The 14,480-nt window shown below is 39.1% G+C and overlaps 1 protein-coding gene across 1 annotated transcript in view; it reads right to left on the bottom strand.

Annotated features, from left to right (window-relative positions):
* GUCY1A2 (guanylate cyclase 1 soluble subunit alpha 2) overlaps window positions 1-14,480 on the bottom strand; it is a 265,199-nt gene that overhangs the window by 85,248 nt on the left and 165,471 nt on the right. The window contains exon 5 of the mRNA XM_070425990.1: window positions 11,385-11,870. Within this exon, the coding sequence (XP_070282091.1) occupies window positions 11,385-11,870 (486 nt within the window). The remainder of the gene's footprint in view (window positions 1-11,384; window positions 11,871-14,480) is intronic.

Below are 14,480 nucleotides of genomic sequence, written 5' to 3'. Positions count from 1 at the left end.
CCAACCAAATACAGTTCCAACACTGAGTATCTAGAATCTAGAATCTCAAAGAATGAAATGACTTTCTGAGAATTTCTCCTGTCAATCCCATCAAAAGATTGTAGCTTGTGTTTTAATCATTCCAATGACCAGATCATACAGCTGCAGCCAATGTGTTTCATTGTTGGGACACTGACTTTTATAAGGATCTTCCACTAAGCTGAAATGTCTAACTTCTTCATAAATACCCTCTCTATTCTCCTTGAGCCAGAGAGAACAAATCTTTATGAAGGCCACACATACTAATAAGTAGTGAAAATTTGTTGAATGAGTTTAAAAAGGAAACTAGTTATATTCTTAACTCTAGGCTAAAATTCAAATTGCAATTTAAAAATTTAAGCTCACCCTCCAACTATTATGTCAAGGGCCTCTTGTTCATAATAAAAAGGTCTTTTGCTATTAGCTTTTTTTTACCCTGTGAACAATCCTGTGATATACTGTTGTTCTCATTTTATTTTTTTTTAAATATATTTTATTGATTTTTTACAGAGAGGAAGGGAGAGAGATAGAGAGTTAGAAACATCGATGAGAGAGAAACATCGACCAGCTGCTTCCTGCACATCTCCCACTGGAGATGTGCCCGCAACCCAGGTACATGCCCTTGACCGGAATCGAACCTGGGACCCTTCAGTCCGCAGGCCGAAGCTCCATCCACTGAGCCAAACCGGTTTTGGCATGTTGTTCTCATTTTAAAGGTATAAAATTTTCCTGGGGATTGTCAAAGTTACAGGATACCAATTTATGAAGTATACATAGATAAATGCTAGAACAATCTTTGGTCCTATTTCTGCCTCTAACTAATTAGGAACACTAGCTATCTGATTCATAAATGATTTCTGCCATTGTTTTCTAAAATACAAGCTTTTAGCTGAATCAGAACTAAATTCCAATAATATCTCTGCCACTTGCTACACCGATCTTCAAAAAGGACATAACAGCACCCATCCCTCAGGGCTCTCCTGGAAAACAAATATCACAATTAAGGCATCTTCCACTGCATCTGGAACACAGTTTGTATTGAGTAAATGTGAATCCCATCCCTTTAGTTCCATGTTGCATTAAGGAATCTGTACCCTTTAAATCACTGTTGTTAATTGGTAAACAGAGGGAGGATTGTGTACAATGTTTCTCCTACAGCACAGCATTCATTAAAGGTTTAGTGAAAAAGGTAATAGAAACTATCAAATTCAATACGATTTGCTGATGGCATTGATGCTATCCTATCAGGTAAGTGTAAGTGAGAAGTCTCTCCTCTAGATCAATTTCTATTTTCATAAACTCATACAATAGCCAGGCATGATAAATCCTGATGGGAACATAACTGACATATTCCCATTCTGAAACATGCCAGAAATCCTCTGCTAAAGGACCTCAGGGTAAAATAAATTATTACTAAATGACAATAATTCCTTATGAAGAAAAGTTGGTATTTTAGGTGGATTTTTAAAATAAACATATTGAAGTAATTCACTATGTGGTAAAACTTGCAAAATGGACACAAAAGCTAGTTTGTCATACTCTTTTGAAAAAGGTGTTAGTGACAAACAGCTTAGCTCAGAACTTCTTTACAGTTTATGGCCACACAAAAGTTAGACATTCTGTAATGACATAAACTGCATAAGACATCATGGTGTAATATTTACCCTTACAGACATCGGAAATCCGAGCAGCATAGACCAAATACACTAAGAAAACTTGCTAGAGACTTGCATCATAAATTTTCAGACTGTTTTCAGAACTGATACACATTTCCTTTGTGTCTGATTGCATACAGGCTGATAGAACAAAATACCATAGATCGGGTGGCTTAAAAACAGAGTTTTCTTTCTGACAATTTTGGAAGCTGAGAAATCCTAAATCAAGCTCCTGGCCAGTTTGGTTCCGTTCACTGGTGAGGGCCCCTTCCTGGCTTGCAGATGGCCACCTGTGTCCTCACCTGGCAGAGAGAATTTTGGTCTCTTACTTTTCTTATAAGGACACAGATCCCATCATGGTGCCCCTGTCCTTATAATCTCACCTGAAGCTAATTACCCTCCACAGGCTCTACCTCCAAACACCATCACCCTGGGAGACAGGCTTCAATAATTAAATTTTCGAGGACACACACATTCAGTCCATAATACTCGGTATTATACAAATCAAAAACATCAATAGCTTAGCAATTGCCAACTATTTAGGAAATTAAAAATCAACAGGGATATAAACAACAACCCCAAAACACTTTGATAAATTCAGCAAGACACTTTTATCAATTTCAATTTCTGCTTGGCAATCCAAATTATTTTAGCCTTTTAACTGTTTCAGAATTTGCCACAAGAGTAAAAGGAAATGTTCTCTGAATATATAGAGAAAAAAAATCCTGGATGTCATATTAGAATATAAAAAGATAAACATTTTAGGTTCAGTTTCATAGTATTGGTCAAGACATGGCACAAGTCGACATGACGTAAAGCAACACTTTTGTCTTCATGAATTTCATATTGTGGCTCAGGTTGTTTAGATAAAACTAAGCCATGCAGATGAACTGTGGACCCATCTTCGAGAAATAATGTCCACAAGGACCCAGTAAAGATCATACAAATCCTGTATTTCAGGGATCTAAGTCTCTCCCCCTACTGTTACCTCTCTACCTACCCTTCCTTCAGTCTTCCGCTAGCAGACAATGTAGTTCTAATAACCTGAAAGGATTAACTTGAGCAAATAGGCATTTTATCTTTATGTAATAAGCACCAGCTACACAATCTTTATGTACACACAAACACATGCACATACAAGCATATGCATACGAAACACACTCACCATACATACCCAGAAACACCTATTTGAAGAATGATCGCTAACATTTACATTTACTGCCATGGATATAATATCGTAATAAGCATTTTACATAAATTTCATTTAAAAGCTCAAAAACTATAACTATGCGGTAGATAAAATTAGTCTATTTACAGATGGCAAAACTGAAGCAGAGAGGTTAAATAAGTGGTTAAAGGTGGAAAGATGAAAACTCCGGGTAGTGTACTAAAGCCAGCATTGGGATTCAGCAGCTCTAGCTGAACGGATTGAGAGCAACAGGATAAAGGATCCAGCCTTCCCCTTGTTTGACCTTTACCTTCAGCCTAAGTGCTTGCCAAAGGCAAACATATAAATGAAGCAAAACCTTTGTCAGGTAATTTTTAGGGTATTTTAAAATTCGACAATATAACCCCACCAGTAGAAAAGATATCAGAACAGAATGCTTATCTGTGACTTTCACCTTACCTTCTAAAGCATATAAATTAGTTCTTTTCTTCTCATTAAAATTGTGCTAAAAATACATATTAATTTCCATAACATTGTATAGGCTTCTACGGGACTCATGCCCTGTTATTAAGTGAGTGACTCAAAACTATTTATTGATTAAGTGAATAAATGAATAGAATGGTGTGTGTGTTTTTTCACTTCAGAAATTCCTCTTTTCTAGATTTTCTAGGAAGATACTGTTACTTCATTTCCAATGAAAGAGCAGCAAAAGTAAAAGGCATTGATGTTGATGGAATCCACTAAAAAGAACTAATATAAATCTTTAGTAGCTTTTCATTTCAAAAGCAGAAAACATGTAAATCTTGGGGAGGGGGACAGAGAACGAAACGTTCATTCTTTACTAGATGGACCTGGCATTTAGTGCTGGGTAATGGAGTAACATGTTATATACATATTTATAAAATGCCAAGAATAACCTAAGTACCTAAGTACTTAAAAGGCTTTTTTATCATAAAACAAAATAAGGGAAAAAGAAAGCACCTCATTACCACCCCCACCTCCCGCCACCCCCCTGCAAAATCCAGGTCACACTGGAGCGATATCCCTGAGATTCTGCTGTATTTTCTGAAGCCTGGCTGAAGGTGCAGGGAGCAGCCGCTGCAGGAGCTCCATACTGTCAAATGGCAAAACACATCAATATTCCTAAGGCAGAGAGTTCCGCAGCCTTGTAACTTGATGTGAGAAACGTCTGTTTCAGCCCTTACCAAGGAGGTTTAAGAGGGGGATTCAAATCTGACATAGCTCCTTCTCTAATTTACAAACTGCTAGCGCATCGGTGCAAAGCCTTGGGGATCGGCACCAAGACATATAAATTCAAGGGCTCACCTGGCTCTCAGCTTCCCTGGGATATGAACATGCCCACTGAAAAGTGAATACTGATCACCTTCTACATAAACCTTTCTATCATGGATATCTATCCTGTTTACTTCTGCAGTCCGTATTTATTTTTAGAATGTACAGACTTCCCCCCCCTCCCCACAAAATAGCCAAGGAGTTATAGTTAATAGGAATCTATAGTTAATAGACTAAAGAGAGACTAAACAATCTACACATATCAATCTACACATATCAATTAAATGAAACATACATGATTTTAATGGTTTTACTAGTCCTTTTTATTGCTATTGTATCTATGGAGGTTTGGAGCTTATAAAGTCAATAGAGTATTTCCATTGGTCTTTGATGATTTTCAGAGCTCAAGGTATCTAGCAATTTGTAAAATGAATTAATGCCATGAGTGTCCCAAATATATTTTATTCATTTTCAAGAACGGATAGAAATAACCTGCTAATTATAGCATCTCTGTGGGTCTAGTTCCTGTTGTGGCATTTAAGGTCTCAAAAGACATCTCTGTATTTCGATGAAGTTGCCCAAGTTGGTTCCCTTTGACTCTAGAGAGGGGGTCCTCTCTGACTCTACATCTGCTCCTGGCCAGGGAAAAGCCTTTGGTTTTGTATCAAAGTGTGTCCTGATGCCATCTTCTTACTACTTCCAGGACACACTGCCTGGTTTCCATTTCCAGTCCCCTTGTACCCAGGCCCAAGGTCTTGTGTCTCCTGAGTCTGGATTTCTGCCACTTCCTACTCTGCTGGACTTAGCTCTCCTACCTGGACTTACAATACTTGCATTCCCTTGCCAATATGAACTTTGTGTTGTTGCTTTTTAGATTTTTAACATCAGATTCCCTGATCTAACTAAATTCTGCTCCTGGCATTTCTTGGTTGCTCCATCTTGTTTTACTCTCTCTCCCCAACCCAAGCCTGAAATCGATACTTGATGTTTAACTCCACCAGCATATCCAAACCCAGTTCAGGTTTTGATGAGGGAATGCTCCCCTACCCCAACAGAGAAAAGTATTTTATTACCACCATTTTTCAGAGTCGCCTGAGAAAGATGATTAAAAAAAAGATTCATTATTTTAAAGTTATATCCCTACTGCCTGCACTCCAGATCGTAGATCCCTCTGTCCCATTCTTGATATGCTATTTCTCTGTGAGGAGAAATAGGGAGAAGATGCTGACTGGTTTCTGACACACAGGGAAGCTGGCAGATGGGAGAATGCCCAACTTTTAAGATGCAGCTTCTCAGAACTCTGAACTACTTGCTACTGGAAAGGGAGGGAGTGGCTTTGGTTAAGGTGTTCTTAGAGCTTTTCTTATCAATTGACAATATAACTGTAGTTATTGATCATGTAACTTAGTCCTGAAACAGGTTCTATTTTTTGCTTTTAGTATTTCATCTTTGTCTAGACCACAGCCTAGACTTGTAGAAATATTGTAGGCTCTAGAATCAGACAAGTCTCAGTTCAAATTCTGATCAAAAACATATCCTATATAATAAAGAGGTAATATGCAAATTAACCCTCACGGCCTCACAAGAGGGCTGCCTATAACCAGGCTAGTAGGGGTGTTAGTGAGGGATGACCAAATGACTGAACAAGCAGGCTGCGTGGGGTGACCAGGCTGGCAGGGGGGTTAGTGAAGGGTGACCAAACAACTAAACAGGAGTCTGCGTGGGGTGACCAGGCTGGCTGGAGGGGGGGGCCATGAGGGGCGACTAGGCCAGCAGAGGGGGGGCAGTTGGGGGCAACCAGACTGGCAGGGGGGCAGTAAGAGGTGACCAGGCCAGCGAGGGGAGCAGTTAGGAGTGACCAAGCCAGCAGGGGGCAGTTATGGGCGATCAGGCTGGTACGCAGAGGCAGTGAGGGGCGATAAGGCTGGCAGGGCGTGCAGTTAGGGGCAACCAGGAAGGCAGGCAGGCAGGTGAACTATTAGAAGCCAGCAGTCCAGGATTGTGAGAGGAACATCTGAATGCCAGTTTAGGCCCAATCCCTGGGATGGGGCCGAAACCAGCAGTCAGACATCCCCCAAGGGGTCCTGGATTGGAGAGGGTGCAGGCTGGGCTGAGGGAACCCCCCACCCCATGCATGAATTTCGTGCCCTGGGCCTCTAATATATATATCCTATCTAATAATAGACAAACATGGTAATTGAACATACCTTCGCTAATCAGCGAGATATGCAAATTAACCCAACCAAGATGGCAGCTGGCAGCCATGCAGCTGAAGCGGGCAGGAGGCTTGCTTGCTCCAGTGAAGGAGGAAGCCAAGGTTCCCCGCCTGCCACGGCCCGGCTCTGAGCTCCAAAAGCAACAAAGTTTCAATTATAGAAGCTAAACAAACCCCAGATACCTGCTTTCAGCAGGCTGTGGCCACAGAGCTGGAGTGAGCAGGAGCCCAGCTCTTAGCTCCAGTGACGGCAACAAAGTTTCAATTATAGAAGCTAAACAAATCCCAGATACCTGCTTTCAGCAGGCCATGGCCACAGAGCTGGAGTGAGCAGGATCCGGGCTCTCAGCTCCAGTGACAGCAACAAAGTTTCAATTATAGAAGGTAAATAAATCCCAGAATAAAAAAAAAAAGAAAAAAAGGAGAAGCTGGAAGCTTCAGTCGCCAGCCAGCCTGAAAACGGCCCTCAGTCCCTCACTCAGACTGGCCAGGCACCCCAGTGGGGACCCCCACCCTGAAGGGTGTGTGACCAGCTGCAAACAGCCATTAGCCCCTCACCCAGGCTGGCCAGGCACCTCAGCGGGACCCCCACCCTGATCCGGGACACCCTTCAGGGCAAACAAGCCGGCCCCCACCCATGCACCAGGCCTCTATCCTATATAGTAAAAGGGTAATATGCAAACTGACCCTAACAGCAGAAAGACTGGGAATGACTGGTCACTATGACACACACTGACCACCAGGGGGCAGATGTTCAATGCAGGAGCTGCCCTCTGGTGGTCAGTGAGCTCCCACATGGAGGAGCTCTGCTCAGCCACAAGCCAGGCTGATGGCTGTCAGTACAGTGGTGGTGGTGGGAGCTTCTCCTGCCTCCTTAGCAGCGCTAAGGATGTCTGACTGTAGCTTAGGTCTGCTCCCTGCTGGCAAGTGGACATCCCCCAAGGTCTGCCGGGCTGTCAGAGGGATGTCTGATTGCCAGCTTAGGCCCGCTCCCCCGGGGAGCGGGCCTAAGCCAGCAGGTGGTCATCCCACGAGGGGTCCAAGACTGTGAGAGGGCACAGGCCAGGCTGAGGGACCCCCCCCCCCCCCGAGTGTACAAATTTTTGTGCACCAGGCCTCTAATAAATATATATATATATATATATATATATATATATATATACCCTCACCAAGTATATTCTTCCCACTTATTTTTTTTTTTAGAGAGACAGTGGAAGGGAAGGAGAGGAGGAAAGAGAAAGAAAAAAAGAACATCGAAGTGAGAGAGACATATTGATTGGTAATCTCCTGCACACACCCTGACCAGAACCCAACCTGCAACCCTTCGATGCATAGGTCAACACTCTAACCACTGAGTAATACTGGCTAGTGCTCATCAGCTGTATTAATTGGAGTATGTAACCTTCTAGAACTTAGTTTCTCTGTCTGAAAATGAAGATAATTTAACAATGACACATATTAGTCTGATTTGGAATCGAGGCTTCATAGGTAATAGAACTAGAGAAAAGTAAAAACAGTGGGTAAAGGTGAAAAGATGAGAACTCTAAGGAGTGTATTGAAGGTAGTCCTGGGATATCATAGCCTTGGCTGAATGGAATGAGAGGAAAATGAAAAAGGACTCATCCTACTCCTTTCCTCTCCCTTATTTCTAACTAAAGGGCTCTCCAGAGGCGAATATGTAAATTCAGGCAAAATCCACATTAGGTTGCTTCAATTCCCAATACAATTATTATAGTACTAGAGGCCCAGTGCAATGGATATGTGCACCAGTGGGGTCTCTCGGCCTGGCCTGCGGGGATCAAGCCAAAACTGGCTCTCCGACATCCCCCGAAGGGTCCTGGATTACGAGAAGGCAGTTCTTGGGTGACACACCCGAGAATTGAGTTCCCTCCTGTCTGGGTCTGGGGTGCGGGTGAAGCAGATTCAGGGCCAACAGTGCCCCAGCAGCAACCTAACCCACGGCCAATTCCGTGAGGAATCAGGCTCCCTCCTCTACTGGTCAGAGTGTCTGCCCACTGGTAGTCATTGTCTGTCATAGCTACCAGGCTAATGGTCAAACAATCAGACTGTTGCTTAGGCTTTTATATATATAGATATATGACATTGATTTAAAAAGAGTTAATAGTTCTTTATCTTGTTCATTCTCCATAACCTATAAAACCTGAGAAGCAAAATATTACATATTGTACTATTCATGTTGACTTTTTACTAAATATTTTTCTAATTATAAGAGGACCAAAATTATAATCCATGCTTCCTTCAGGTTACCTAGCTCTTATTTACTAGTCATACACCTGTAACAGCTTGGCAGCCAAGCACTGTAAAGACTTTAATTTTCTCAACATTGGAAATGAAATATGTACAGTAAAGTCTATAGCTTCTTCCTAAATATCCTGCTTTATAGAAGGTTTTGATTATTTTAGCAGAAAGTTTTTATTATAGCTTAACTTAGCTGAATTCTATTAGAATTATTCATCACTGCGTCATCTCCCTAGTGATGGAAAACATGAAAAATAAGATGATCAAGAAAGGCACAACCACAAATTTTGAAATTGGGGTCACTGTACACAGCAGACTATGAATGCCCCTTGTGGGGTACTCTCTCTGGCTCTTTTTTCTTGGCATTCAGCTTTACCTACTTTCCTTTTACTTCTCTAACATAAAACAAAACTGGGCTATATTGTCCTTTTCCTCTGTGGTATGATTATTTTACAAAAATTCCACAAATTTTAAATCCAGCAAAACTCCATTTCATTTTATAAAATCAGTATATTTATGGTCCTTAAAATATTCTATTGTCTTTGATATTTTTTTCCAATAATAATTAAAACTTTAGCATATAGTTCATGGAAGTAGCACTGTTTAAATTTCCTAGAAAGTTACTTCAAATAATTATGATGACTAGAAATTTAAAATTAGGCAAGTCAGATACATGATTTCTAATCTGCATTCCTCCTCAAATGGTCCTCATAATATGCTTTGTTATTATTAACATTTGCTGATAATTATCACTATATGGAACTGTCCATGACTTAATAACATATAGAAAAATTTGAGGTTCATACAGGATATTCCCATAGATTTTCTTTTTCTGGGAAGTATTCTAGCTTATCTCCAAAGAAGAGATATTTGATGTCTAAAAAAATATAATTAAAAATATTCTTAAAACTTGAAAATTGTTTGTTACCCTCAAAAGACATCCCATGTTAAGATCAAAACCTAACTGATGCTTATATTTAGATCAGGGATACCCATGTTTCTCCAAAGAATCTATTCACTTGTTTATCACTCTCATTTAGTTGTATGAAATTGGGACCAAAATAACATATGATGACTTCAGCTGGAGGAAGCTAACACAGCAAGTCAGTGGTGCAGAGGGAGGAGACTGGTGGCTGCAGAGATTAGTACACTAGTGCCCAAGGCTGGAGGAAGAAAAGTGCTGGCAGATCCTTAACTGATTTGGCTCAGTGGATAAGAGTGTCAGCCTGCGGACTGAAGGGTCCCAGGTTCGATTCCGGTTGAAGGGCATGTACCTGGGTTGCGGGCACAACCCCAGTAGGAGGTGTGCAGGAGGCAGCTGATCAATGTTTCTCTCTTATCGATGTTTCTCTCTATTCCTCTCCCTTCCTCTCTGTAAAAAAAAATAATAAAATATAAAAAAAGAAAAGTACTGGCAGAGTCAGGCTGACCTGCTCGTCTTCTGCACATGGCTGGGAATTACATGACACACTCATCGCAGAGTCTCTGGTGTCGAATCAGACATTTGGCTACCACTACCATAAACTGTATACAAATAAATTATAAGAAAGTTAAAAATAACTTATAAGTAATCTTATTTTTTATAACAAAACAAATCTCTCATATACACTTCACACTGAATATTTACCCCTCAAAAGAGACTCACTAAAAAAGATAGCATTGGCTACATATTATACACTTGAGGCCCATGCACAGGTGGGGTCAGGCCGGCCTTTGCCAATCGGGTCCCATGGGACTCGGCTGGCTCCGGGGAAGGTCCCTGGGTGGTTGGTGAGCTGCCCCCACCACCTGGTTGAACTCTGTTCCAACTCCCAGTCTAGGGGACAATTTGCATATTACCCTTTTATTATATAGGATAGGATAATGGCTAGATAACACCTTTCTCTGAAGGAGATATGCTTTAATGAAAGCAATGCAAACAGATAGGTTTTTTCCAAATATGCTTATTTGCAGAACTTATTATAAAAAGAAATAGCTGTCTAGATGGATTAGTAAAGAAGAAAATAAAAACCTACAGTTCACTGCTCTTCGTTTAGACTAAACGTACTTTCTGTCTCACATAATAAAGCCATGCTTTGTTTTATCCTATACCAAAATAATACTAGGTAGATTGGGACTGAATCACACAAAATATTGCTATGATTGTAATAATAATAAGGAGTTCATCAAAACAGACGCCCCAGTGGTGATTAGTACTCATTTTCAAAGCTCTTCCACTATTTTTCTTCTCTTCCACTAAAAACCATCGGTCATTTGGGCAATAGCTAAAATATTTACATGTGTCCTTTCAGAATTAGAAGGACCTCACTTAATTGACAATGCAATGCAAAATATTGATTAACCATGATTTAACTGATAATGCAATGTATATTTTAGCATAGCTTATTGCTTCTTTTTAACTGTCAACATAAAGTTCTTACTTTGGAATCCCATTCTCCAAGAAAGACATTAAGTGGTTAAAAGTTGTCTAGTATTCAGCAAGTTTAATTTTTTAAATATTGACGACAAAGGATTAGCTCTACAGAATTTTTCCTTACTGAGCAATACCGTGATTCACAGTTACCTGCAGTATATCAATACTACAAATTGACTCATAATAGAAGTTTACTAATAAAGCAGAAATACCTGTGTCCTGTACACAGATGTCTAAATCAGAGATATCAGTCATTTATTATCAAGTTTAAGTACAAAAAGAAAAAGTAGGTCCCTACAATTTAATGAAGATCACAATTTCTTATTAAAAAGGATTTATATATAAACAATTAAACCCCTTTACCTTATAAATATCCAAAAATCCACACTGGTGATCGAATCTGGTGTAGAGCTCATTCAGCATGCTGATCACTTGCATGGGGGTGCACTGTGCGCAGATGGCCGTGAAGCCAACTATGTCCGAAAAGAGCATGGTGACATCGTCAAACTTTCTGGCCTGCACTTGCTGCCCTTGCCACAGTTGCTGGGCTACATCACCGGGAAAAATAGAGTAAAGAAGATCCACTGTTTTCTTCTTCTCTTCTTCCAGGGCCTGGTGAGTTCTTTCTAAAGTTGCCTTTAATTTATCCATCCTCTTCTTCAAGCCATCTTGGGCCTTAGCCTGCTCGCCAACCAAAATGACATCTCGGGTGGCATCATGGATGGGGATGTCTGAGAGATGCAGTCCCCGGCCCATGAGTTCGTCCAACTTGTCCACACATGGAGAGCCCAAAAATAAAATGGAATTTGATTCTGGGACGTGGATCATTTGTCCTTTGACTTCCATCACCTGCAAAATTAACATGGGATTTTAATCAGTGTTTTTCACGTAGTCGATTCCCAAAAATGCAATTATTATCTGAAGAGGAAAAGCAAGAAATGCTTTATTAGCCACACTGACATTCTACATTCATTCAAGCAAATTTATTTAATATTTACAGCCAGTGTAAAATTTATGTTCTGAATCAAAACATTTGTTATTGTTTTCTACTTGGCCACGTTCTAAAGACAATGATAAAATGAAGTCTGAGATCAAGGAGAAATAAAGAGGAAAACATTGTCATTCAAAATTAAATTAAACCCAGGTACATAAGGAAACTGGTTCATGAGCCAGTTCAAAAACTTTCAATCTTCTTAATAATAACAGAATAACTACACTTAATTGTTATTAAAATAACACTCAGAGAATAAGTCCAAGAGATTAAAATAAATCAAAATAATTGTTTGGCCTTATATAAGTCATGTTTCCACCAGCTACAGTCCTTTGACTATGTAGTAGTCTTTGCACTGACTATATTAACGGACAATTCCCTTGGTCGTAAAAATAAAAATTTAAACTAGATATAACTAAGCTAACATTATTGGAAAGTAACTGTCAGATATTAATTCAACCAGCATGTTCAATATAAACTAAAAATAAACCTCCTAAGTCAAGATAGCACTAAAGAAATTAATTTAATATAAAGTATCTGAAGATCTAGTATTTTAAATCTATCCCTTCTTCCTGTGCTTTTTGATGAATTTGTGGAGTTGATGCTTAATGGAAAACTTAATGAACACAGGCTTATGCCATCTTAGCTTGGTGCCCACTCAGAGGGGATAAGCACCATAGGAAAGGAATATGGCCTTACAATCTAGCCATCTACATAAGTTGCTTGGGTTAAAATAAGGTATCTCAGAACACCTGGACAGGAAGGTGGTTGCAGTTACCTGGAAAGAACAGCCTGAGTTGACCAACCAAGATTGTACATCAGTTTCACCCACGTCACTTTCCACTACCATGAACATACTCAATAAATGTTTTTGTCTTTATTTTTCACAGCATAAAGTACTTAGGCTACTTGATGAAACAAGTGGCAAAGAAGAAATATGGGGTAAAACTATAGAGATCTGGATTCCAAAGTCTGAAACTATCATTTACTTTGTTCCCCCTGCACCAATCACCAAGATCTAATCTACATAAGGAAATAAAGTTGAATTCTTGCTTGATGTTATAATTTCTATGGGATCAAATGTTCACTTTATCTTATGCAGTTTCTTCTAGTGTTTGGTGTTTCATTATTTTATACATAATACTCTCAGTTATGCATTGAAGCATTTGTTGTTCTCTATTTACTAGTACACCTCTGGATGATAAGCATAAAAAGATAAAATAAAGTTCTATTTTCAAAGATATCAAAGTATGGGGGTGGGGAGGGAGCCAAATTTATACAACACAGAGAATAGTATAAACAGGACACTTTCAATTCAAGGCAAACTTTCAAAAACTGCCTGCACACTATGATTTGAATACAAAGAAAATAATTGTTCTGAAAAATATTTCCAAATTGTTTTATATATGCCTGATTTGCTTTTGGAGGGAAGAGGAGCTATTAATTACCTATAATTTCCCATTGTTGGAATATTAAAGGCATAATAAGAAAGATATACATAATATACAACTTCATAGTAAAAATTTGTATATTAATATTTTCTTAAAATTAAGGTAAAAGCAAACCTCTGATGTTCAAAGATTTAGATTTCTATTGGGGTCTGTTTCCCCTTCCTTCCTCATATTTTCTTCTAATCACTTTTTTTTTCTTCTCTTTTTTGCTTTCTCCTTCCTTCTCCCCTTTGTTCTTTGGAATTACACTTTTTTTCAGCATTCTCGCTTCATTTAGTCTCTCATCACTGGTTTTCCTCATTAGTTTTTCCTTTTTCTTTCCTTCACTTTTCTTCCTCTGTATCAACTTCCACATTTCCCATCACAAATGGTCCTTTCTGCCTTTTTGTTATTCAGTATGGAATTAGTATATGAGTATATGCATAAATAATATTAGATGGCATCTGCTATATGTAATAAATAAGTGTTATCTCAGGGAGCTTAATCTGCCCCGTGAAGCAGCATTAAGAAGGACCAGTGGGAGCCCAAGAAGCATGAAATAAACCAAGTAGATGAAAATAGTATCATATATGTTCTGAAAATTACACTGTAATTGCAACTACAGCCTACAAAAGTAGGACAGGACCAAACCTAAACAGTGTGGTTGTCTGTTAAAATAAAAAATTTAAATAGGATCTAGTGTCTTCTAACATAATAGCCAAACTATCCAGGATATAATAGAAAACCAAACACCAAAATAAGACTCAGGAAAATCATATCTTCAACAAGAAAAGGCAATCAATTGATGCCAATACTGAAATGAATCTAATATTGAAATTATGTGTCAAGAATTTTAAAGAAGCTATCATAAAAACGTTTTGACAAGCAATTACAAATTCTTTTGAAAATAGTGAAAAGTGAGAAAATCAGAAAGTAACAGAAGATATTAAAATAACCAAATTGAACTTATAAAACTGAAAAATACAACTACAATAGAAAACTTACTGGGTAGGGTAGTCTCAAAAATAGAGATGACAC

This window comes from Myotis yumanensis, unplaced genomic scaffold (genome assembly GCF_028538775.1).
Source record: "Myotis yumanensis isolate MYYU_CA2020_CCGP unplaced genomic scaffold, mMyoYum1.0.hap1 SCAF_10, whole genome shotgun sequence".
Classification (NCBI taxonomy): domain Eukaryota; kingdom Metazoa; phylum Chordata; class Mammalia; order Chiroptera; family Vespertilionidae; genus Myotis; species Myotis yumanensis.
This window is presented reverse-complemented; position numbering and strand designations above follow the sequence as displayed.